Source organism: Fundulus heteroclitus, chromosome 4, assembly GCF_011125445.2.
Source record: "Fundulus heteroclitus isolate FHET01 chromosome 4, MU-UCD_Fhet_4.1, whole genome shotgun sequence".
NCBI classification, from domain to species: Eukaryota; Metazoa; Chordata; class Actinopteri; order Cyprinodontiformes; family Fundulidae; genus Fundulus; species Fundulus heteroclitus.
The window spans coordinates 34,519,114-34,542,131 of NC_046364.1; the positions used below are offsets into that span (position 1 = coordinate 34,519,114).

General features: G+C 40.8%; 1 protein-coding gene across 6 annotated transcripts in view; it reads left to right on the top strand.

The window, feature by feature from the left end:
- Positions 1 to 1,439: 1,439 nt before the first annotated feature.
- LOC105919702 (transcription initiation factor TFIID subunit 4) overlaps positions 1,440 to 23,018 on the top strand; it is a 140,261-nt gene continuing 118,682 nt past the window's right edge. For 2 of the 6 annotated variants that reach the window (XM_036136462.1, XM_036136463.1), the window contains exons 1-3: positions 1,442 to 3,363; positions 13,900 to 14,054; positions 22,225 to 22,377. In XM_036136462.1, coding sequence (XP_035992355.1) covers positions 1,953 to 3,363; positions 13,900 to 14,054; positions 22,225 to 22,377 — 1,719 coding nt within the window. In that variant the 5' untranslated portion in view covers positions 1,442 to 1,952. Of the gene's footprint in view, positions 3,364 to 13,899; positions 14,055 to 22,224; positions 22,378 to 23,018 lie in introns of all 6 variants that reach the window. The other 4 variants (XM_036136465.1, XM_036136466.1, XR_004930942.1 and 1 more) reach the window with 3 other exon arrangements.

Below are 23,018 nucleotides of genomic sequence, written 5' to 3' on the forward strand. Positions count from 1 at the left end.
GCAACGTGAGCAGAGCAAAATAATGATGCGAAATGGCCATAAAGTTCAGTTCTGTGCATGTGTGATGCAGAGTCCAGTTCTTGGTCAAGGCTCCTTTTCCCTGAATTACCCCATTACATCAGTCAACCTGCTGAGGTAATTATCATTTGCATTGTGTATTGGTGTATCATCTACCTCTTGACACTATCCCCACAGATTACAGAAGAAATTTAGAAGAAATCTTTGTCATTGCAGTTATAATAATAATCTTTGTTGTTGCAACATATATTGAAATTAAATTTCTCCTCTGCATTTGGAGCAGCGGGCTGTCACTGTGCAGCACACAGGGAGCACTCTGGGCCTGAGGGTCTTGCTCCTGGACCCAGGGTGCAGGTCTGTGGGAGTCATACCCAGAACCTCCAGGACAAAAACACAATGCTCTAACCACTAGGCCACTACTCCCCAACAACATCAACTTTGCCAACATATGATCTATCAATTTATACGTTTAAAATGTAAATAGTCAGCAATTTCTTTTTCTTCAGTTTTGGCAATTTTTTAAACAACACAAAAATATAATAAGTCAATTTTTTATGGATGCAGAATTTTTGTGTGTGTGGAGAGTTATTGTCAGGGCAAATAGTATCAAATATTATGTGTATATATTATATATAATGTGTTTAAAGCCATTTTAAAGAAAACTGCTCTGCTTGGGTCTTTTAAAGATTCTTGTTTATCAATTTTTTCCATTTGCCTATGAATGCCAATATTACTTTCAATCCTCATCAAACATACACATATTTGAGATTTATTTTTAGTTTAAACACTATTAAATGCAATTTTTTGATCAATGTCTCTTTTAAAAAACAAACAAGCAACAGTAACAAACAAATTCCTACAAATTTGTAGTTTTTATGCAGTCATTAAAACCCTTATTCACCCTTATTCTCACCCTTATTCAAACTGGGAGACGTGCAGGTATGAATCAAACTTTATTCGTGTCCATGGCCGATTTAGGTCTAAAGTATGCTGTTAATGTGTCCAACGTGTTTCTTCTGACTTGAATAAATAAGTGTATTTGGGAGCGGCCCAGCTGGATTCCAATCTTGAATCTGATTGTGAATCTGTGGAGCTACAGATTAGGGAAATGGCAAGCAGGCCTTCCAACTTCCGAGACTTGGAGCTTGTCACCTCACCAACAATAAATTATTATAATACCTGATAAAAACAATAAAACTGGTCGGAAATTATAAGGTGGGTTTAATCATTATAACCAATAAAGATTATTTAATGAATCATTGACAAAGTTTATGAGTAATTTGTCATTTTAATAAAACGCAAGAAAGCACAAATAAACAAATATATACTTTTTTGCAATGCTTTTTAGTATTCTGCACGATGCTTGTATCATTTCCTGCAAGAATCAAACACTTTGGTTGAATAAAGAGAAACAAATCATATATAATTCAAATCTGACAGGATTATCATTTTGGATTAACTGCATAATGCATGACACACATCATTGCTTATACTGTAAAACTATAAAACATGAAATCGAAAGGATTTGAACACCAAGAAATGAAAAACAGTATTTGGAAGTGAAAGTAAAATTCAAAGTAAAAGTGAAGTAAAATTGCGTTCTGGATGCGAGTCAATAGCACAAAATTGTCAAAAATGCCTTTTTTAAATTTAAATTTCATATGACATGAATAAATCAAATTCATCCCCAAATAGACAATCTGACTGGTTGACAAACAAGACATGTTGTGCAATTTATTTAGATAAAATTAGCAACAAAAAAACCAACAACCCAAAAAGAAATAATAAACAGAAATGCCCAGGGACCCTGGAGGGTTAAAGAAAACCTCCCGTAGAGCTCCCCCTCGTCTGATGACGTTAGCCTCATTCCCACAATGCCTAGTAACACGCAGGCGCAGTGTGGCAGCTATAAAGCTGCTATCTGATGCGCAGAGATGGCGGGCGCCTCCGACCCCCTGGAAGATATGCTCTTTTCAGAGGTGGATGAGAAGGCTGTGAGCGACCTGGTGGGCTCGTTGGAGTCTCAGCTGGCTGGGCAGAGCAACTCAGCGGGGAAAGCAGAGGAAAACGGAGGCGCTGGCTCCGTGGCCCCTGCTAACCATCACTTAGGAAAAACGCTCCCAGCTCCAGTGAGTACCACAACACTGGAACAACAACAACAACCTGGACGGCGGAATAAGCCCGAGATGCGCCAGGAGGTGAACTCTAAGGACGCCAGCCCGGATAAAGCTGTCACCTCTCCGTCGCTGAGCTGCTCCGCTTCTTTCGGCGAGCCTGCCGCCACTCCGGCTGCCCGTGTGAGCGCCACCAGCAGCGGCGTTCAATCACATGGAGCATCCATCACACCGCTGACTGCGTCTGGCGCGTCAACTTTGGCATCCCCGCAGGACAGCATCAGCAGCACCGCAGCCGGTCGGAGCGCGAAGGTTAGTAGCCCGGGCGCAGGTGAGGCGCCGGCGGAGGCCAGCGCGCCGAGGAAGCGCGTCGCGACGCCGAGAAGGAGCCCCTCGGCGCGGATAAAGAGTTTGAACGGCGCAGCGGTGACGACGCGGCGGAGCAGCATCACGGCGGCGACCGACGGAACCGTCAGCCCGGCGGACCCCGGCGCAACTCCGCCAAACTCCACGCGACCGGCCGCCGCCTCCTCCTCCATCAACACCTCCACGTTCACCCTGTCCAACGCGAACCTCCCCGTGGGCCGGTCGGCTATTGCTCTGGACCGGGGGACTCCCACCATCGCCTTGCGCAGACTCCCGAGTCACATCGTGGCCAGCATAGCCCAGAACGGCAACGGCACCAGCGTCTCGGCGCTGGTCCAGCAGGGCGCACGGATAGAGCCGCCCACCCCCTCGCCTCCCGCGGGAGATCTCGCCAAAGCGGCCACGGACGCAGGAGCTTCCAAAACGGACGGCTGTCAGTCCAGCATAGTAGCGCAAAGCCAGGTTGGTGGTGTGAGCGCAGTGACAATTAACGCCGTCTCACCGCCTGCGCCCTGCGTCGCCACACCAGCGACGACCGCAGCTGCTCCCACCACCACCACCTCCTCCACCACCACCACCACCACCGTGACCCAGCCTCTGAGCTCTGCGCCAACAGCTGTGTGTGCCACGGCCATGGCGACCGCGGCTGTCTGCGGAGCAGTTCAGACCACGTCTGTGACCGCCACCATGAGCACGGTCAGGCCGACGGCCCCCTCTCCAACACCCACCGTGGCCCCCGCTGCGCAGCCTCAACCCCGTCCAGGGCTCGCGGCGCCTCAGAGGATTGTAGCCCCCCAGCTGATTGTCAGACCGTCCCAACAGCAGACCACCATTCAGCTGCCCCCTGGCTTTACCATCCCACCGGGTAAGGGTTTTTGGGTTTGGAGGGTCTGGAGGGAAAGGCGCGTTCTCCCTGTTGTCCAGTGCGTTCGCGTAAATGTTTGAGGGAAGCTCTTTATTCCGTCACCCCCATTTAGTGTCGCCTCTTGTTAAAGACGTGCGCTGCCTTTTTTAAATAAATGTATGTTTCGTTCCTGTAACGTAGCCATTAGGACAACTTTTGAGGCGAAAGGATTTATTCAGTTGGAAATCGTCATTAAATCATTGATATGAAGGAAATTATCAGTTACATCACAATTACTGGCACTCTCAACAATATCTGTAAAACAAAGTTTTTTTTCTTTAACAAAAGCTGAGTGGTGGTGGTGTTATGAGCAGTATGGCTTCCTGCCCAGGGTGCCATGTCTTTATGGGGCATCTCTAGTGTTGGCTAATAATGCCACTATTGGTATCGAATTTGCAGAGCTAATTTAAAGGGTTATTTCACAGTTTGTTTGTTTTTTGCTGCATTTTATCACCTCCTAGTTTTTTTTTCTTCACAAAAACAGGAAAATTCTTCTCCATTTCTAATTGTTCAAAGTAAAACATTCCAAGTTTGAAGTTTGGGGGGAAGCAGGAAACCAGATCTTTCTCACCAACCCTGACCTCAACATCCAATATGGTGGCACTGCATTTAAAGTATACTTACTGTTGCACTAATAGTGTATTTGTTCTTTTGTAGTTTGTATCTCATAAAATGTGAAGCAAAGTCATATTGGTAGTGAATGTGTAACTATAGTGTTTTAATGCATAGAAAACAGAGGCATACATTGCTATTGGCTTGTGTTGCTAATTGTAATTAGTCCACTCAATAGGTTAAAAAAGAGCAAATCCCACGAGTAGAGCTGGCCAGTATAGATAAAACAGATTATTTATTTATTTATTTATGTATTTATTTATTTATTTATTCTGCATTAAAAAGCTTCCTTAATCATGGTTTCAAACTAAAAGTATAGTTTCTAAGATAATAAAAATACAAACTTAAATATCAAATACAAATTTAATTAACAAATTATATGTAATACAATATTAATAACAGTTATAAGCTAAACACTGACTTGACTTCCCTTAAAATTGCTGGACTTGACGGATTAATAATGACATTTTTCTCATCTAGCATTATATTGATGTACAATTCCCTGTTTAAAAGTGCAAATGTGTTAGTGTAACCAAAACCTAATGCAGGTCAAGTTCACGTTGCAATCTTTTCTCGATCATGTAAAAAAATGGCTAAATACGGTTGACCTCCATGTACTTGCTGTTTGGCTATAAATATTGTTTTATCTCATTTCTGACTTCAGAATTAAATGGAGCGAAACAATAAACATTACTAGCACTTCCTGGTTCTCCCCTCATCTGTCATCTGTTTTAGTTTCTACTGTGGAGAGAAATATTTTCACTTTTGAAGAAGTTTCGTGTTAAATGCAAAGATCAATGTGCCTTAACTGCATTTTTTTAAGACAGTTTAGGCTTAAGAGCTTTTCTTTATCACCAGTTTGCTTCATACCTGAATCTTAAAAGTAGTTATTGCCAATTGTTTTCTTAAAATGCCAGCAAAGGTAGCCCACCACTGCCACCAGTGGTATACATTCTGAGAACAATAACTTTAAAACAATGTAACTAAAATATATTTTGTTGTAATTTAAGCTATAATCTTTTTTTGAGTTCAGTAGAAGTTCTAAGAACTAAATTAAATGTATATCTCCAGTTCCCCTGGGGTACAAATATGTTACATGGAGGCCAGTTTCTGAACCAGTGAAGTAGCACTGATTTGTGGAAACAGTAACAAGAAAGCAGCAACTTGCCTAAAGTTGTACATATTCTCAGTTAAATCTCAATTCATCCATAACCCGGTCAGATGTAGGTTTAAAGTAATCCCCTAATTTAACCAAATTGTTTCTTCTCACTGAAAGAAATGTTAATGTTTTGTATTGGTCAAGCCAGAGTCCTGACTTGAATCTGATGAATGGGAGCGAGCTAAAGATTAGGGTGATGGCAAGAAGGCCTTCCGACCTCAAAGACTTGGAGCCTCTCACCTGAGATAAATCCTAATGGAAAGAGGGGAGGGGGGAAACTGCTCTGCAAATATAAGGAGTGTTTGATTTACTGTAATGGCAATAAAGATTAGTCCCTTTAATAATTTTGAAATGTATTTTTTAAATGAAAAAAAAAAAGAAGAAAAAAATATATATTCTAAATGGATACTTCTCGCATACTTAAGATACTTCTTGCATTTCTGAACAAACATCTTGATGAAACTTTTAAATCTATATATCTGCCAGGGGTATTAATAATTTGGGCTTAACGGTACATTTTGAGCAGTTATTAATAAGTTTAAAGGGGTCATACTATGCTTGAAGTTCTTCCTTTTCGCATTTAAATTGTGGTCTAAATAAAGTGGAACTGCAATGCTTTGGTCTGAATTCCTCATTCTTGTTGCCCCACCAGCTCGTCTTTTGCTCCTGTTCTGAGCGGCGTCTGAGAGCAACTTGTTCTGGTGCCGTCTCTTTAAATGCAAATGAGGCACTGCACCCCGCCCCCCCTCCAGGTCGCAGAGCGATCCACTCCACCCAGTTCGTCCATTTTTTTTTTTTTTTTTTTTTTTTTTGGTATGCTGGTGGACGGTGATGAATTGTGTTGGTTAATACACCCAACAGCCAAATATTTTGATTTATCCACGTATAGCTTCGGCATCCTTGAGCTTAGGCTACCAAATCATGGCGAAAAAACTAAACTAATTGGCAATCGAAAATGGTTTGCCGGAAGCTCCACAGCAAATACTGTGATGTTATTATATAAAATAAAATAATAGTGAATAGAGAAAACTGAGCAGCTTGAAAAATATGACCCAAACAGATCTAGGCAGCACCTGGAGAGAGTAAATGAAACTTTTCTGTACTCCTAGAGTCTCCAAGTTCATAACAAAATGTATTTAGGGGCTTAAAAAGTAGATTTTGCGTGATAGGTCCCCTTTTAAAATGACTTGGAACGGTCACAAAGAAGGCTGAACGAGGACTCAAGTTTTTCTTGCCACCAAAAAATCTCACAGCTTACTGTTGGAGAGCCACAGCAAATAGGGGCATCTTGGGGACGTCAAATCTCCATAACGACAATTAGATGCTTTCTAGATGCTAACCGAATATTTAAATGGTATGGCCAGACATTTTTTTTTCCACCCCCACCATCACAAATTTTAATAAAAAAAAACCTCAAACTTAATTTGTGCTTTGGTCAGATGAAACTCATATTTAGGTTTTATGGGCAACAAGCAAACCAGGTAGGTCTTGCTTACTGCTAAGGAGGAATTTATGTGGGAAAGCAGCCCACGCCCACTGCTGAGGAGCTGTGATGCCGTGGGACTATTCCTCTTCTCAAGGCCCCAAGAACCTTGTTGGAGTGCATGCCGTCACGAACACTGCAACTTTTTGTAGACCGTAAGAGAAAAACTGAAAATGGGGTGTCATTGGGTCTTGCAGCAGGGCAACGATCCAAAACATGTGGCCTGTTTGACACAGAAATGTTTCATTATATACAAACACAAAATAAACCCTCTTCCACAATCGCCTCTGTCCCCAGAGCCAAATCCTATAGAAAACACGTGGGATTGAGCAGAAGAAAAGGGAAGATTTAGAGAGAAATGACTGCAGGGAATGTTAAATGGGAAGACTATGGTTCTCCTTTCTACCGAGATGCAAACTGAACACACCATCTCGCAGTGATCAGTGGTGATGGCAGCGTCATGCTTTGGGAGCAGCGGTGCCAATATATCTGTTGTACTCCGTATATTATATAAACATATTCTTTTTAACATTTTTCTTTTACCCCATTGACTAAATGTGCTGTGCTTAATGGTTGCCTTTATCAAAAAATGTCAGCGTACAATTAAAAAAAAGAAACAATTTAAAGCGTTTTGGACATCTTAAAAAAAGTTTTTTTTTGTTCTATATTTTATATTGTTTTGTTTCTGATCTGAAAGTTATATCTTTCAGATTTATCAGGTGGGACGCTGCAATACAGCTTAATGTGTGGAAAGTGTCTCTTTTTTTTTTTTTTTTTTTGAGTCGGTTGTGCTCGTTTCTCATTTTAACAACCCGTTTTGCTGCATGTTGCCATGGTTGGGGCAGAAAGACTGGAAAGAAACTGAGTGAAAAAGCACAGTGGCAGTTTTAGACCAAATTTACCAGGTAGGGTCCAGCATTATGTTCATAGGGGCACAGAAAAAAAAAGAATGAAACAAATAAACTGGGCAGTATTTTATCCTTTACATATTGAGGGAGCCAAAGATCCAGTTGTGGCTCTGGAACTGCTGGTTGCAGACGCTGATCTATCCGATGAAATCTCTAAACTGTCTCAGTACGGCTGAAGCTAAAGTGAAACACCTAAAAAGTTAAACTCTAAAGGTAAAAAACTGAACTTGGTCCAAGGAGCCAGTCGGTTATGGTTTCTGTGCCATAAACATTTATTTAGTGTTATGCCCACAGTGCAGGCGCCAGGTCTAGTTTTACAGGGGCACTGGCCCTCTCTAGAGCTGCCCATGAAAAAGCATCCAAAGAAAATTTCAAGAATATCTTGATGTTGAGGGTTTGTTGCATGAAGAACTCTGGATCAAGACGTCTTGAAAATATGCCAGAAGTCCTGCGTACTGAGAGCAAAATTATAAATTAGAGTCGGTTTAAAATGTCTCAAAGCAAAAGCTGAACGTTTGAGCCCCGGAGCATGCACCCGCTTTGTCCTAAGAGTCGCAGAGAGCGCGCCGGTCAGAGGGTCGATGCAAAGACACAGCCATGCATGCCTGCACTAATACCTACAGGGCCTTGTAGAAGTATTCACATCCTTTGTACTTTTTCATATTTTGTGACATTAAAACAGCAACTTTAATGGGTTTCTCCTGTTCCTTGACTTTTCATGGGGTCAACAGTAAGAACACTATTGTGGGGAGGGAAAGGAGCTTCCGACTGCCGTGCCGATTTTTGACACCCTTAAACCCACATCGTTACGCGACGGAAACGCACATGGAGGACGAGAGTCAAATCCGGGCCTACAGCCTTCCGAAAAAGAACTACAAAAAGTTTGCCGCTACACTTGCACAATCTATCGGATCTTATTTGCTGTAGGCAACAAAGTCGGAGATGGCCAGAGGCTTATCCACGTGGCCGACCAACAAGTCATGTAATACGTGAAAGGGTAAATGGTGCTACTTAAAAGTGTGCGCTCTCTTCTCTCCGGATGTTTTCCTTAATTTCCACGAGGTGGGCTGTGCTTATATGTCATATCACGCAAAGGATTGTGGGATTGCTTGTGGCTCCCTAGCGCCAGTGAGGGGCAGCATCCGAAAGGGTTGAATTGGGTTAAAAGGACTCTTTAGCCAAAGCAGAAGTGCGCCAGCGTTCACCATCATAAGTGCTGTCCGAATAGTGCAGTCAGTAAAAAAGGAGACAGGAAGAGGAGCCTTTATGCTTCCTATCATAGCTCCTTTACCACGGGGAAAGTGACTTGTATTATTTTGTCAGTCTGTTACGTAAATTACCAGAAAAAGACAAAATGGCAAAATGTGAAAACGTTTATAAGACTTTTGCAAGGAAGGTCTTGTTAGATGCCTGTTGAAACCAGGACCTTTTACCACTGAGGCCAGTTTCGCTGCAGTTAATCAAATGGATTCCTTTCTGTAACAAACTTAGCCTTTTGGTAGGAAATTGTACTATACTAATGTTCCAAGTCTTCACCAAGTTTCATTAAAATTTTCCCTAAAAATAATTAAAAAGAACAGATCCAACAGTAATCACAGGATACTCTTGTCCTCAGTGGGGGAAACAATCTAAATGCTTTGTGCCCAGAACAATCAAACAAGCCAGTGTTTAATACCAGGAATTGGTATTAAAAATTTGGTAAAATCACATTTAAAAAGTCTGCCAGCTTAGCTCACTGGCAGATGGAAACCTGACAATCCACAGAGAAATATTTTGAGCTGGACTGGTCGGCAAATAGAAGTGACTGTGGTTATTAAATTCACTCAGGGGCTCTGATACCAGCTTGCAAAACTAGTCTGTATGCATTTTGTTGCAGTCCCATACCTTTTAAATACTTTTGAGAAATTATTAATTTAAAAAGGTTTCAACTACTACTCTTATTCAAACATGTACTTTGCATTTCAAACCAATTTTTCCAAATGAAAACCACAGTGTAACTAATAGATGTATTATTTTCTTAGACATCATTTAGCGGTTTCATTGATTGGGCAACTCCATATAGCCACAAGGGTTTCTGTGCTGCTCTTGAATGCTGCTTTGAGTCGTCTGAACTCAAACAAAAACAACAGTTTAGTCTAATAGTGTGATAGCAGGGCTAGATTATGAGGTTAACCTTATTATTTACCCATGTTAGCTAAACTCGACCTGGCATTGGAACTGTTCAACGGTTGTACTGCTGTAGGGAAAGATGTGTTGCTTTGTTAGCATGAAATAAAAGCTTGAATAATAGGGGGGTGCACCAAGCTAACTGAAAGGCCTGGATCGATTTGCAACCTTCTGTTAATAGGCAGTGAATTTGCAGATGTTAATGATAATAAACTCTGACAAACTATTCATGTTTTAAACTGAGATTCATCAGTAAATCAGCCAGAGATCAGAATCAGATATTTTTACCTTGAAATCCCAGCGGCCGTTAGACTCTATAGACTCTTCTGCTTAAAACAGACTCAGTAAAGTGTTTACAACATGCTAATGGTTGCACTGGTTCTGATCTGATCAGGAATCGTTTACACTACAGCTCAGATACTAATGTCCATTTGCACACGCTTTAGCTACTTTGAGGTGTTTGCTTGTACGGCCAAACGTATTGCATGGTTTTTCTCAACATCGTTCTGTAAATCAGCTGCTGTCTTTCTTCTATTTATCTTGGATATTGCTTTTTTTCTGAATATGGCGTATCATCAATAATAGTGCCATATTTTCTTTTTTTTTTTGCCTTTCTGTTATGTTAATTCTCTTTTGCTTTAGAACTGAACTTTAAATTGGCTTGTTATTGATTACTAATCTCAAATATAACTGTGTGTTTTTGCCACTGTCAAGGCAATGGTATTTTATTTGTATAGCACATTTCAGTAACAAGGCAGTGCAAAGTGCTTTAAATGATTAAAACATAGGAAAATAAAAACAGAATAAAAACAAGTCAAATGGAATAAAATGTAGGACAATTTAAACAAAATAAAACAAGGGAAAAATGGAAACTAAAAGCAAATATAAATGATTTTAAAAACAGTTGGACTACAAACTTAAACTAATGATGTTTCAGTAAAACAGTTTAACTAGAACAGTTGAAGGCAGTCCTAAACAAATGTGTTTTTAACCTTGACTTAAAGGAACTTAGGCTTTCAGCACTTTTACAGTTTTCTGGAAGTTTTGTTCCAGATAAGTGGAGCATAGGAAATAAATGCTGCTTCTCCATGTTTGGTTCTGGTTCTAGGTATGCAGAGTAGGCTGGAGCCAGAAGACCTGAGTGGTCTGGAGGGTTGATACACCGATAACAAGTCTGTGATGTATTTAAGCCATTCAGTGATTTATAGACTAACAGAAGTATTTTAAAGTCTATTCTCTGAGATAAAGGGAGCCAGTGTAAGGACTTTAGAACTGGGGTGATGTTCTCTACTTTCTTAGTCTTAGTGAGGACGCGGGCAGCAGCATTCTGGATCAGCTGCAGCTGTCTGATCCACTTTTTAGGCAGACCTGTGAAAACACCGTTGAAGTGATCAATTCGACTAAAAATAAATGCATGAATGAGTTTTTCCAGATCCTTCTGGGACATTAGTCCTTTAATCCTGGAAATATTTTTCAGGTGACAGAAGGCTGACTTTTAGTAACTCTCTTTATGTGCCTCTGAAGGTTAAGGTCTGAGTCCATCATAACGCCAAGAGTTTGGCTCTGACCTGTGGTTTCTAGCTGTAGTAACTGAAGCTGTGTGGTAACTCTTGACCGAAAGTATTACTTCAGTTTTGTTTTTATTGAGAAAAGTATGGCCCATCCATGTACTGATTTGTTCTATGCATCTAGCCAATGCTCTAATAGGTTTATTGATGACATTGTAATGTATCATTGTGTATTGTCCGCATAGTTGTGGAAACTGATCTTGTTTGTTGTTATAATTTGAGTTAAGGGGAGCATGTAGATACTGAATAGGAGGGGCCCCAAGATAGAACCTTGTGGGACCACACGTGTAATTTTTGTAGTCTCTGATTTAAAGTTACCTACTGACACATTAAAGTTCCTGTTTAAACCAGTCAAATGCTATACCAGAAAGAGCAGCCCAGTTTTCCAGATGCTCTAATAAAATTCAGTGATCAACAGTGTCAAATGCTGCACTGAGGTCCAAAAGAACCGGCACTGAGGTTCTTCCACAGTCATTGAACACCGTCATGCCCGATTTTCCCCATTGAGTGACGATAAAGGTGTTTTGTATCTTATTTTCTCTTATTAGGCTATAAATATTTGCATTAACTGCATGTGCGTTGGTGCACTTTTTTGTGAGTTTCATAAAGACAGAGGGACGCTTTCATGAGTAGATGTGGATGATTTCATAGTTTTCTCCATTTACCGCTCATTTCACACCTCCTACCTACATAGACGAACCTGCAGTGCAGTTTTGGCTCTTTTATGCGTTACTTTTCTTCAGGGGGAAAAAAAAGTTATTCAGAACCTGAATCAGCAGGTCAGACCTCAAAGAAAAGTCTTAAAATAGACCTTGATCTCGCCATGAAACTTCATCCCTCCTTTTAAGAGTTAAATCTCACTGAGCTCCTTCATATGAAGATACCTTCTCGCTTTCTCAGGTCCTCTTCTTCCATTCAGCTCATCCTTTCCACATGCTCGTCTGGTTACTGTGGGGTTTAGAGCTCTCAGTTATTCAGCCCCATATCTTTGGAACTCGCTGCCCCGCTACATTCAACACTCCACGTCCATAACTACTTTTAAAACTCACTTAAAAACATATTTTTTTAGACAGGCACACTCTTTATAATTTTTAAATTTAATTTGATTGTAAGGATCCCATCCTTTCTCATGCTCTTTTTTTATTTTATTCCTGCTCTTTGTTGATTCAATGTTTATTGGATTGAGTGTTTTATTGTTGATTCTGTAAGGTGACATTGAGCGTTGAGAAAGGCGCCTATAAATAAAATGCATTATTATTATTATTTTTATTATTATTATTAATAAAACACCTCACTCACTGCTCATGTTCTACTCTACCTTGGTTATGAGTTATGAGCCAATGAAAAGTGGTCCAGGGATTTAGCCGCCCTACACCCAGCTACACCTGGTAGAGCAACAGGGGACCATAACAATCTCACCACTAAACTTTAATCAGAGATGTATATGTAACAAAAGTTCACTGCAAACGGCAAGTTGGTGGCTGTCAGAAAGACGGACACCCTGAAATTCCTTTTTTTAATACTTTTTTTTATTGAGCATCAGTGATACATTATATAATTTCAATTACAAGAAACATGATGCTCATATTTATATTTTAATCCCCCATCCCAAGAACATTTGACACCAATCCAGCAAGAGTAGATAATTGAAGGTAATACAAAAATAGACAAGAGCAGTGTAAAAAAAAAAAAGTATATTATATAAAATATATATATATATATAAATAAAAAAAGTAAATTGAAGATAAATTTAAACAAAAAAAATATTTAAAAAGGCTGTGCACCTCACAAAACATGGTACACTTGGGTTTAATCAAAATCACAGATTCAAACGCAGGATGACTGCCAGAGGATCATTAAGTGGGCACAGTTTTAAGTTTACCTAAATGTGTCAATATCGGACCCCAGACAGAGAAAAATTTGTCCTTGGATCCCCTTAGAGTATATTTTATTTTCTCTAATTGTATGAAGTGTGTTAGGTCACTAAATGAAATTCCTTTTTTTGAAATTTCGTGGAGATCCAGACGAAGCGCAGCTGACCAAGAGGGTTGAAGGTTCAGAAAGCGCAAAAAGAATAAGAAACATGGTGCACTGCACACTAGTCTGCTTATTATGTACAGTGTCCTTGAGTGTTCTGAAAGGGTCTTTTTTAAAATAAAATGTATTATTATTATCTGCGATAGACCGGCGACCTGTCCAGGGTGTACCCTGCCTCTCACGGGGAGCTAGGCACCAGCACCCCTCGTGACCCCACAAGGGATAGGCGTGTTAGACAATGGATGGATGGATGGATGGATTTTTATCATGATTAGCACAGCATTAAACATGCAGTGCTACTTACAGGTACAGGTACTTACAGAAAAGCAAAGGGATGGAAATTGCAGGAAGGCGAGAAAATGGCAAGAACACACAAAAGAAAATCCTCTAGAGAAGAATTAAGAGTAGCGAAGATGGCCATCTATGTGGGTATGGCAACATAACCAAGGACTGGTCCATGGCTGTCTGAGTCAGCGTACAGTACCTGACTGTTTTTATGCATAGCTGAGAAGATGTGTTGAAATATTGCTGTGGCGCTAATTGTCGCTCCTTGCTGCCCTGCAGGAATGGTGCTGGTACGAACTGAATTGGGCCAGTTGGTGATGGTTCCTCAGCAGGCTTTGGCTCAAGCTCAGGCTCAGGCTCAGGCCCAGAACAACAGCTCCCCGAGACCTGCTGCCCCAACCACGGGGACGTCCTTCAGAGTCACAGCTCCACAGGTGAGACTCTCCTCCAGAGCTCAGTGCTAGATACATCATTCAATTACTGATGCAGAAAAAAAAGGTGAAATAGGTTAATGGGTTTTGGTATTTGAATACATATATGTATATATTTTTTGATTGTTCTCCATGACATCCTTTGTTCTGTTGTATGCAATATCTCTGGCATGGTTCGCTTTTGCACTCATGGTAAGGACAGAAACTGTAAGTATGTGGCTCTTACTAGACTTAATCAAATGACTTGATTATTTCATTTCTCATTTCTTTAGATGCTTTTAGATGTGATCCGGATTATAAGGCGCACTGTGAATTAAAGTGTCTATGTGTGTCTATTTATAAAGATTATAAGGTGCATTAAATGTTCTTCCCAAGTGTGTAATATCACTCCGCCCCTTCATGTACACAGCTCTCTGTTGAGGGGGAGAGCTATCCGTCTCTGTCGGGAGGACAGAGTAGTTGGACTGCACTACCCTGTTTCAAAATAAACCTAACCTTTATAGTGAATTAACTTACTAGGTTTATTGTTGCTAGCGCATACTCTGCCTTACATGAATGCACTTCTAGTTTAGACATTCCAGTCAGGCAGTCTTGTAGACAGCTCAGGGGTCCAATCAGGTAGTGGCACAGTGTACCGTAATGCTCTGAATGTCCATTGAGCGGAGCAGCTTCGTTGCTAACCGAAGTCGTGCTTACACATTTTAACAGATTTTTGTGCCCATTGTACCACATAAAAAATCGGCCAGTATCATAGGCTATATAAGGTGCACCGGATTATGAGGCGCACCATCAATTTTATTAGAAAATGTAAGGATTTTAAATGCACCTTATAGTCCGAAAAATAAGGTGAAAATGAAATTATGAAACTATTACTTATAAAAAATTTAACGTTTCATCTGTTAGTAGGATTGGTGGTGAATAAACCCAGTTATACCTGGAGAATACAGCGCTTGAACTCCTTCATGAGCGTAACACTACAACGCCTTTTGTTTTTTCTGTCATCCTTCCTTGTCCGTCCGTATACAGTGATATGGCCACAGGTATCACATCTACACTGGTACGTTTTACCAAGATCTGCAACATCTCCAAACCTACACCTTCAGTTTTTGCTCTTACTGTGGAGGAGCAGTGTTTTTATCATCTTATCGGCAGCAATTAAGGATATAATGGTAAATGGCTTGTAAAGCGCTTTAACTAATGACGACCTCCAAAGCGCTTTACACTACAATTTTAATCATTCACCCATTCACACCCTGATGGTGGTGAACTATATTAGTAGCTACAGCTGCCCTGGGGCAGACTGACAGAGGCGAGGCTGCCATTCACCGGCGCCACCAGGCCCTCTGACCACCGCCAGCAGGCAATGCAGGTGAAGTGTCTTGCTCAAGGACACAACGACGGAGACAGTCAGAGCGGGGGATCGAACCGGCCACCCGCCAATTGCAGGAAGAACTCCCTAACCTCTACGCCACCGTCGCTCCATATAGTTGAAGGGCCAACAATTTCTCAGTGCTGCATCAAAATCTACATATCTTTTATTGATCAGTCTGAGCTAAACACGTCGACGTATTTTGTAAAATGACATTAAACCCTGGTGCCGGGTTTGAATCCCGACCTGGGGTCTTTCTGCATGGCAAACATGATGTTAATTGCTCTCTCTAAATTGCCCTTGGATATCATGTATGCCCTGGGACATGGAGATGGGTACAAGGGTTATAAAAATATCCAAATCTTTGACCAAAGGTAACCCTGAAGGTGTTGTAGAGGTCCACAGCAGAGACTGGAGGATCTGTCCATAGGACCACGATAGGCCCTACACGCCATAGAGCTGGGCTTAATGGAAGAGTGGCCAGCAGAAAGCCGTTACTTAGTGTTAAAAACAGGAAGGCACATTTTGAGTTTTCCCAAAGGCTCGTTTGCAACGCCCTGAATGTATGGAGGAAGGTGCTGGCATTATCACGCTGCGGTGATGTTTTTTTTTAGCAGCAGGTAAAATGGGCAGAGCAAAACACAGAGATTTTCTTAGCAAAACTTGTCAGTCTGCCTGTGATTTCAGGCTGGGATTCAGGTTCACCTTCCAGCCGGACAGTGACCCGAAGCACATTACTAAAGCAACATTTGAGTGGTTGAAGGGAAAACTTTTAAATGTGTTGATAAGGCCTAGTCAAAGCCTTCGGCTTAGTCTAATTGATGATCTGTGGTTAGAATTGAAGATTGCTGTTCACAAAAGTAAAAACAACCCAACATGAAGGAGCTGGAATAGTTTAACCTTGATTAATAGACAAAAGTCCCAGTGGTAAGACGTGACAAGCTCATTGAGTCTCATTTGGTTCTGTAAAATGACTTTTGGGGGAGTGGGGATGAGTGGGTGGGGGTAGAGTTATTCACCCTGAAGTTTCCTTTTATTTTCCCCATTTGTTATTTGCTGCGCAATATAAAAATAATAATAAAGTCATATTCTGCAAAGGAAAACAATGCACACCCTCAAACCATATATTTTAATTCCAGGTTGTGGGGATATACAGAACATGAAAAACGGAATACTTTTGAACTTTTGAATACTTTTGCAAGGCACTGTAGGTTCGCAGGAGATGGAGGCCTTGCTTTCCTCTGTGGGGGCATAATAATAAAATCCTCTGGCACTTTATTATCTAACAGTTTAAGAGTCGAGGCATCTTCTAATTAAGGGGACTGCTGGATGCTTCATCAGGTCCTAATAAACTAAGATAGAAGATACGTTTTAGGCAGCATAATATGGTATATTCAGTGTGTCTTTACATCATAGAGGGTGTCAGTGCAAACTTGACCTCAGTATTTTCCTGGTCTGGATAAATTTGGACACTGCAAAAAGGGAACTAAAAGTAAGTAACATTTTATTGAAATTAGTGTATTTTTCCTTGATTTGAGCAGGTAATTAAGACTATTTGCCAATGGATTGAGTATTTTTACCACTAAAATAAGATTATTAGCTATCCTGCACTTGAAATAAGATGATGGAGATGAATTGTTATTATTTTAAGTGCAAAGAACTCATTCCATTTGCAAATAGTCTTATTTAGCTGCTCAAATCAAGGAAAAATACACTAATTTCAAGAAAATCTTTACTTACTAAGTATGGAATAAAAATTCTATCTCCGCACATTATTCCTTCCTTCCTTCCTTCCTTCCTTCCTTCCTTCCTTCCTTCCTTCCTTCCTTCCTTCCTTCCTTCCTTCCTTCCTTCCTTCCTTCCTTCCTTCCTTCCTTCCTTCCTTCCTTCCTTCCTTCCTTCCTTCCTTCCTTCCTTCCTTCCTTCCTTCCTTCCTTCCTTCCTTCCTTCCTTCCTTCCTTCCTTCCTTCCTTCCTTCCTTCCTTCCAGTGTCCTATCTGTTCCTCCTCGTGTCCTTACTTATTCCATCATCCCTCCCTCTGTCTCTCCTTCCTCTCATCCTACTCTTCTTTTCCCCTACTTCCTTTGCATCTTTCCTTATTTCTCTCCTTTTAGACCTTTCTTCCATCCTTCTCTCCTTCCCTCATGCCTTTATCTCTTTCCTTCCTTCCATTCTCCTGCCATCTTCTCTTTCATACGCGCCTTCATATGCTCCCATCATTTCTCCTTTTTAACCATCCTCTTTGTGCCCTTCCGCCTTCCCTGTGTCCTTCCTTCCTTCATGTCTTTCCTTCTTTCTTCCATGACAAATTTGCAGAGACCCAGTGAATCAATACAGCCGTACCCTGGGTTGCTGCTAAGTTGAGGTTTGATGGACTCTCCCTGTCCGAGGAAACAGACAACGGCTATAATGAATGGCTAAGTTAAGGTTGTTGATTTCCCGTAGCAGCTGCTCTGTGTAGAACAAAAAGTAAATCGTGTTAATCCAGAGTGATTTAATTTGTGGACCAACACACACTTGAAGAATCAAACGTAGAGAACAGTTTCCGTTCACTTTAAAGGAAGAAGAAAAGAGATGCCATAACCTACACCAGTAAAGTGTAAAAAATATCTTCATTTGGTTGTAAATTTGAGGTACAGCTCTACTACGGGAAACCACCATTCTTAGCTACAGGATAATTTAAGGCATTACCCAGTGTCCTCAGCTCGGCATAATCTGGGCTAATGTCACAGTCGGTGACCTTTGTGAAAACTAATTTGACTGACTGAATGTGATAAACTTTGATCTTGGTTCACTCTGTTGGGCCCGGACCCCTTGAATGAAAACACGGCTTAGTCGCTAGTCGCTAATTGCAATGTGATTCATATCTTAAAATGCCTAATTAGAACAAATGAATATAATTGATTATTTTATCCATGAATACAATTGAGATTAATTGGCGAATTAACATCTCAAGGTTTTATAATGACTCCATGGGGTCCCCTCATCAAAATTTAACAGGCTGCTGAATCATTAATAGGAATTTGATTATTATCACCTGTGGATACATCATTCATTTGAAAGCTGGAACTCAGGCGGCTGGATCCACACCTTTGGAAAGTAATAGCTTTTAGTGATAAGGTCCTGGGAGCTCAGAGGTTTTACTGACACCAGAGCACATGCCAGGTGTCCAATTTCAGAACAGACTATTTAGGATTTTCTCTGTCTTTTATTGTGTTTTTAAATTTGATAATATTATCATTATTGGTAAAATGTTTAATTAACGCATTAACTGTGTGGATCTGGAGTCCATCAAAGTTGCCTAAAAGCATGTATCTGCTCGTAAACACTTTTCATTTATTGGTTAATTATTCCCATAGAAGATTGAGATTAATTCATGATATTTTGAAAAAATACCCATCCGTTGATTTTTCATTTTTAATTACATCTTTTCATTCTTAAATCCAGCCCCCTTTTACTATGACACCCCGGATTAAAATGCAGTGCAACCATTTTCTTTCAGAAGTTACTATAAATCCAGCTGTTCTGTGATGGCCTCAGTTTCTTTTAGAGAACATTAAAGAACAAAGAGCGTCATGAAGAAGGAGGAACACAGCAGACAGGTCAGGGGTAAAGTGGTGGAGAAATTTAAAGCCGGGTCAAGGTCAAAAAGAATATCCCACGTTTTGAAAAACTCTTTGGAGAGAGTGTCGCATTAAGTCGAGAAGTAACCAATAGATTGGGGTCGACTATTAGCCATGAGCTTCAGAAATCTGTCCTTCATGGAAGTGTGGCCAGAAGAATCCCTTTCCTCTTATAATTATGCAATGCTTTGTTTTAGTCCTTTTCATTAAATCCTGCTACAATACATTGAAGTTTGTGGTTGGAATGTGATATAATGAATACTTTTGATTTTTGCAGAACACTTTAAATCAACGCTTTTGGGATCACATCATATCAGTACCTGCAGAGACAAAATGTGGACAGTAGAGGGCGGCATTTCATTGTTTATAGTTATTACACTTTGGTTAGCCTACTGCGTTTCATTCACTGATTACTGTGCCTCCTAATCTCTGTGTAAACTGAAAATAAGATATTATGGTTGTATATTACTATATATATATATATATATATATATATATATATATATATATATATAGATATTTAATATATCTATCTCGTCTCTCTACTATTATCTTTATATAGTTATCATATCTCTATAGTATCTCATAGTATATATAATATATATATATATATATATATATATATATATATATATATATATATATATATATATATATATATACACAGTATATAATATTATAGTTTGTTTCAAAAGTCCATCTATGGCAGTGAAAGTTGGACATGAATCATAGGAAAAATGCATAAATTATGGAAAACACTTCCATAATTGTTAAACAAAGTCCTCTGGGTTTCTGTACAACATGCAATGCCAGACTTTAAAATTCAGCTGGATATATAACTTTGCAGGTAGAATAAACTGTTATACTCTGTTATACCCGAACTTTAAAATTCAGCAGCATATATAACTTTGCAGGTAGAATAAACTGTTTTTAACCTGGGTATTGGGTGGTTGTTTTCATTAAAGGGTTCCATCTAAACCTTCAGGAGAATTAAGAAGAGGTGTAAAATGTGTAAAATGCTAGGGAGTGAGTTGGTCAGGATGTTGTAGCTGGGGATCTGTGCCCGTTTGTAGCAATACTCCGCTTCCAGCCAGCCAACCTGCCTCCATCCTGACACGCTCCGCTCAAAAGAGAGTCGCAGATTGTCGTCGCCTCTCCCAGTCACTCTGTTGACAAATTAGTGGGCCGCGGCGTTGCCGTCTCGACAGGAAAAGGAGTAGCAGCAAAATGAAAGGGAATGGTGTTTATTCCCAAAGCTCAACCCCTCTGTCGGCCTGTCACTCTTCCTATGAGCCCGAGGGGAGAAACGGAAGGCATCCTGAGCTTCCTTCCTTCCATACCTGTTAAATCATTCATCATCCAACTGCCTGATTATTTTAAAAAGCTAACAAGGCTTTGGATCTCCTGTGCGCTCGTGTGGGAGAGAGAGTGAGCGCGAGTGGGGCATAGCTCGGGGTGGGATGCACCCCGTGGCTCCTACCGCCCCCACGTTCCCGCACCCACCGCAGCCCCATCCCCACTACCCTCATCCGCACACACCGACTTCCCCCAAACTCTTTAGCTGTACAAAACTTTTAGTGGAGGGGAAACTCCCTCCTCCTCTTCTCACCCTACTCCTCTCCACCCCCCACCCCCCAATTGCACTGCCTCCCTTTTTATTGTGTGTAAGAAACTGCAGTTTCGTTGAGTGTGAAACTGCACAAAATATGGAATCGTAGTTGTTGTAGCTATATCAATATTTATAATATTGCGCTCTCAAAGGCCTGCTTGGATGAAATGGTATTCATGTCTGAAGGGCCGTGCATTCACACTCTGAGTGCCAGTACTGTGCTTGGGCTGCTGGCTGCTGTTTGACGGCCCCTGATTCACACCGTATGTACATTTTTAAGTGTCTGACACCAACCATTTTTAAAGAAAATGGTGGTGAAATTGCATCCTGAACAATATTCTCTTTGCATTATTGCTTTTATTGATTCTTTTCCTAAGATTGCGTGTGAGTGTGGAGGCACTTTGTGTTTGTGGAGGTGTTTCTCTCTCTTGCCTGAGTGCCAGAGGTCAGAGCAGAAGCCCTCCTGGGTCGTCTTGGCCAGTGGACGCGATAGCTGGGCATACGTTTGCGTGCCGTAGCCCTTCCTCCACTTGTTGCTATCCCTGGCTGACAAGAAAGGCAGATTGAGCTGAAAATGTTTCTGTTTGCAAAAAACACAAACAGTGGTTGTTTCCAAGCCAAAGGACCCCCCGTCTGTCACTGTTGTTAAGGTAATGCTGCTTTTTTAAAACAAACCACAGTTAGCAAGCTACGAGCAAAATGTATTTTAGACCGGCAACCGGCGTCGATGATAACTTCTTGTGTTTCTCTCTACAGGGCCGGAATTACAATAAATAAAAAAAATCTGCCCCATGAGCGGTGTTTGTATTTCTAAAGAGGTTTACCAATGTCAAAAAGGCAGTAAATATTCTATATATATAAAATAAATAAATAGAGCTGTAGTAATCAACAGCAGAAGGAAGAAATGTGGCTTTTATGTTTTGAATGAAAGCTCTTAGTTTCCTATATTTTGTATTTAAAATTTTGTGTAAATCCTGTGAAATTCTTTGAGATACCTGCTGTTCTTATGAGCTGCAGTAAAAAAAAATAAAAAACTCACTTTGCATCACTAAATAGTGTGTTTTCAGTCAGTTATTGATTAAATTTGGTGAAATAGCAGTATTTATTTATTCCCCCCTGCCTTGAGGCATTTAAAGCAGAAAGATCCCCGTTTTTGAACCTGTGACGGACGCTGTCTAACCACTAACTCGCCGTGCAGCCTAGGATCGTCGCTTTTCGGACAGATGTCTCGTCGTCTGATAGAGACATTTTTTATTTGCCGTTTTCTGGGGGAAAGTCATCACCTGACCCTGCTTTTAGGATTACTCCAGTTTTCCAGCGTATCGTACTATGTTCCACAATTCCCCTCCCTTTTTTTTTCTGCATTCACACATCACATAACGGGAACAGCCAATGCCTGCATGACATCCTGATCCTCTCCGGCTTGACTCTGTGTCAGTCTTTACCACGGCCATCATGCTCACACCATCTTCTCTCCCGCCACCGTGACCTTTCTCTGCGTGTCTGCGAGGCATGCCGCCGCTGCTGCTGCTGCTGCGTTCCTTATCCTGTTGCTCTTTTTCTCTCTCCAGCAGTCTCCTGCAACCTCTCAGACCGCAAGGCCGTGTCCTTTGACCCCGGCCAAGATGGCACCGTCTCCCTCTCCCACACCTCCCAGCCCTGCCCTCCAGACCTCTTCCTCTTCTTCTTCCTCCTCCTCCTCCTCTTGTCCTGCACTCCGCCCTGTGAGCTCACACTCCTTAAATGCAGAATTAATGTTTTATTCCTGCAGCCCTCCGGTGATCTCATGTCAGGAAACAATGTTGGGATGTGGCTTTGTGTTTTTAAAGGTTTACAAAGGAAGTGGCGCAGGAATGATTGCGTTAGAGTTTTTTTTCTTTCTGGCTCTAAGCAAAATCAGAACTTCTTACACTTTTTTACAATATCGCATTTCTGGGTTATTTGACTGTTACCAGATGATGTAGAGGTATTAAATATGTGTTGCTAAGAGACCTTTAACGTTACTTTTGTATTTCTAAACTGTTTTAAAGTGAGACGTGGACCGCTTTGGCCTGAAGTGATCAGGTGTTTTTAAGTTGTCTGACCCATTGAACCTTGACAACCGCAAACATCAATTTCCAGTTTGAAATGTTTTGCGTGCATTCGTATTCTGCTTCCTTCGCTCAGATACCCTTGAATAAATAAAAACCCATTGCAACCTTCAAAAGTCATCTACTTAGTAGCTACACTGCAAAAACAGAACTAAAAATAAGAAAAATCTTTTTGAAATGAGAGTATTTTTTCTTGATTTGAGCATGTAAATAAGATTATTTGCCTATGGAATAAGATTTTTGCACTTAAAATACGGACAATTCATCTCCATCAT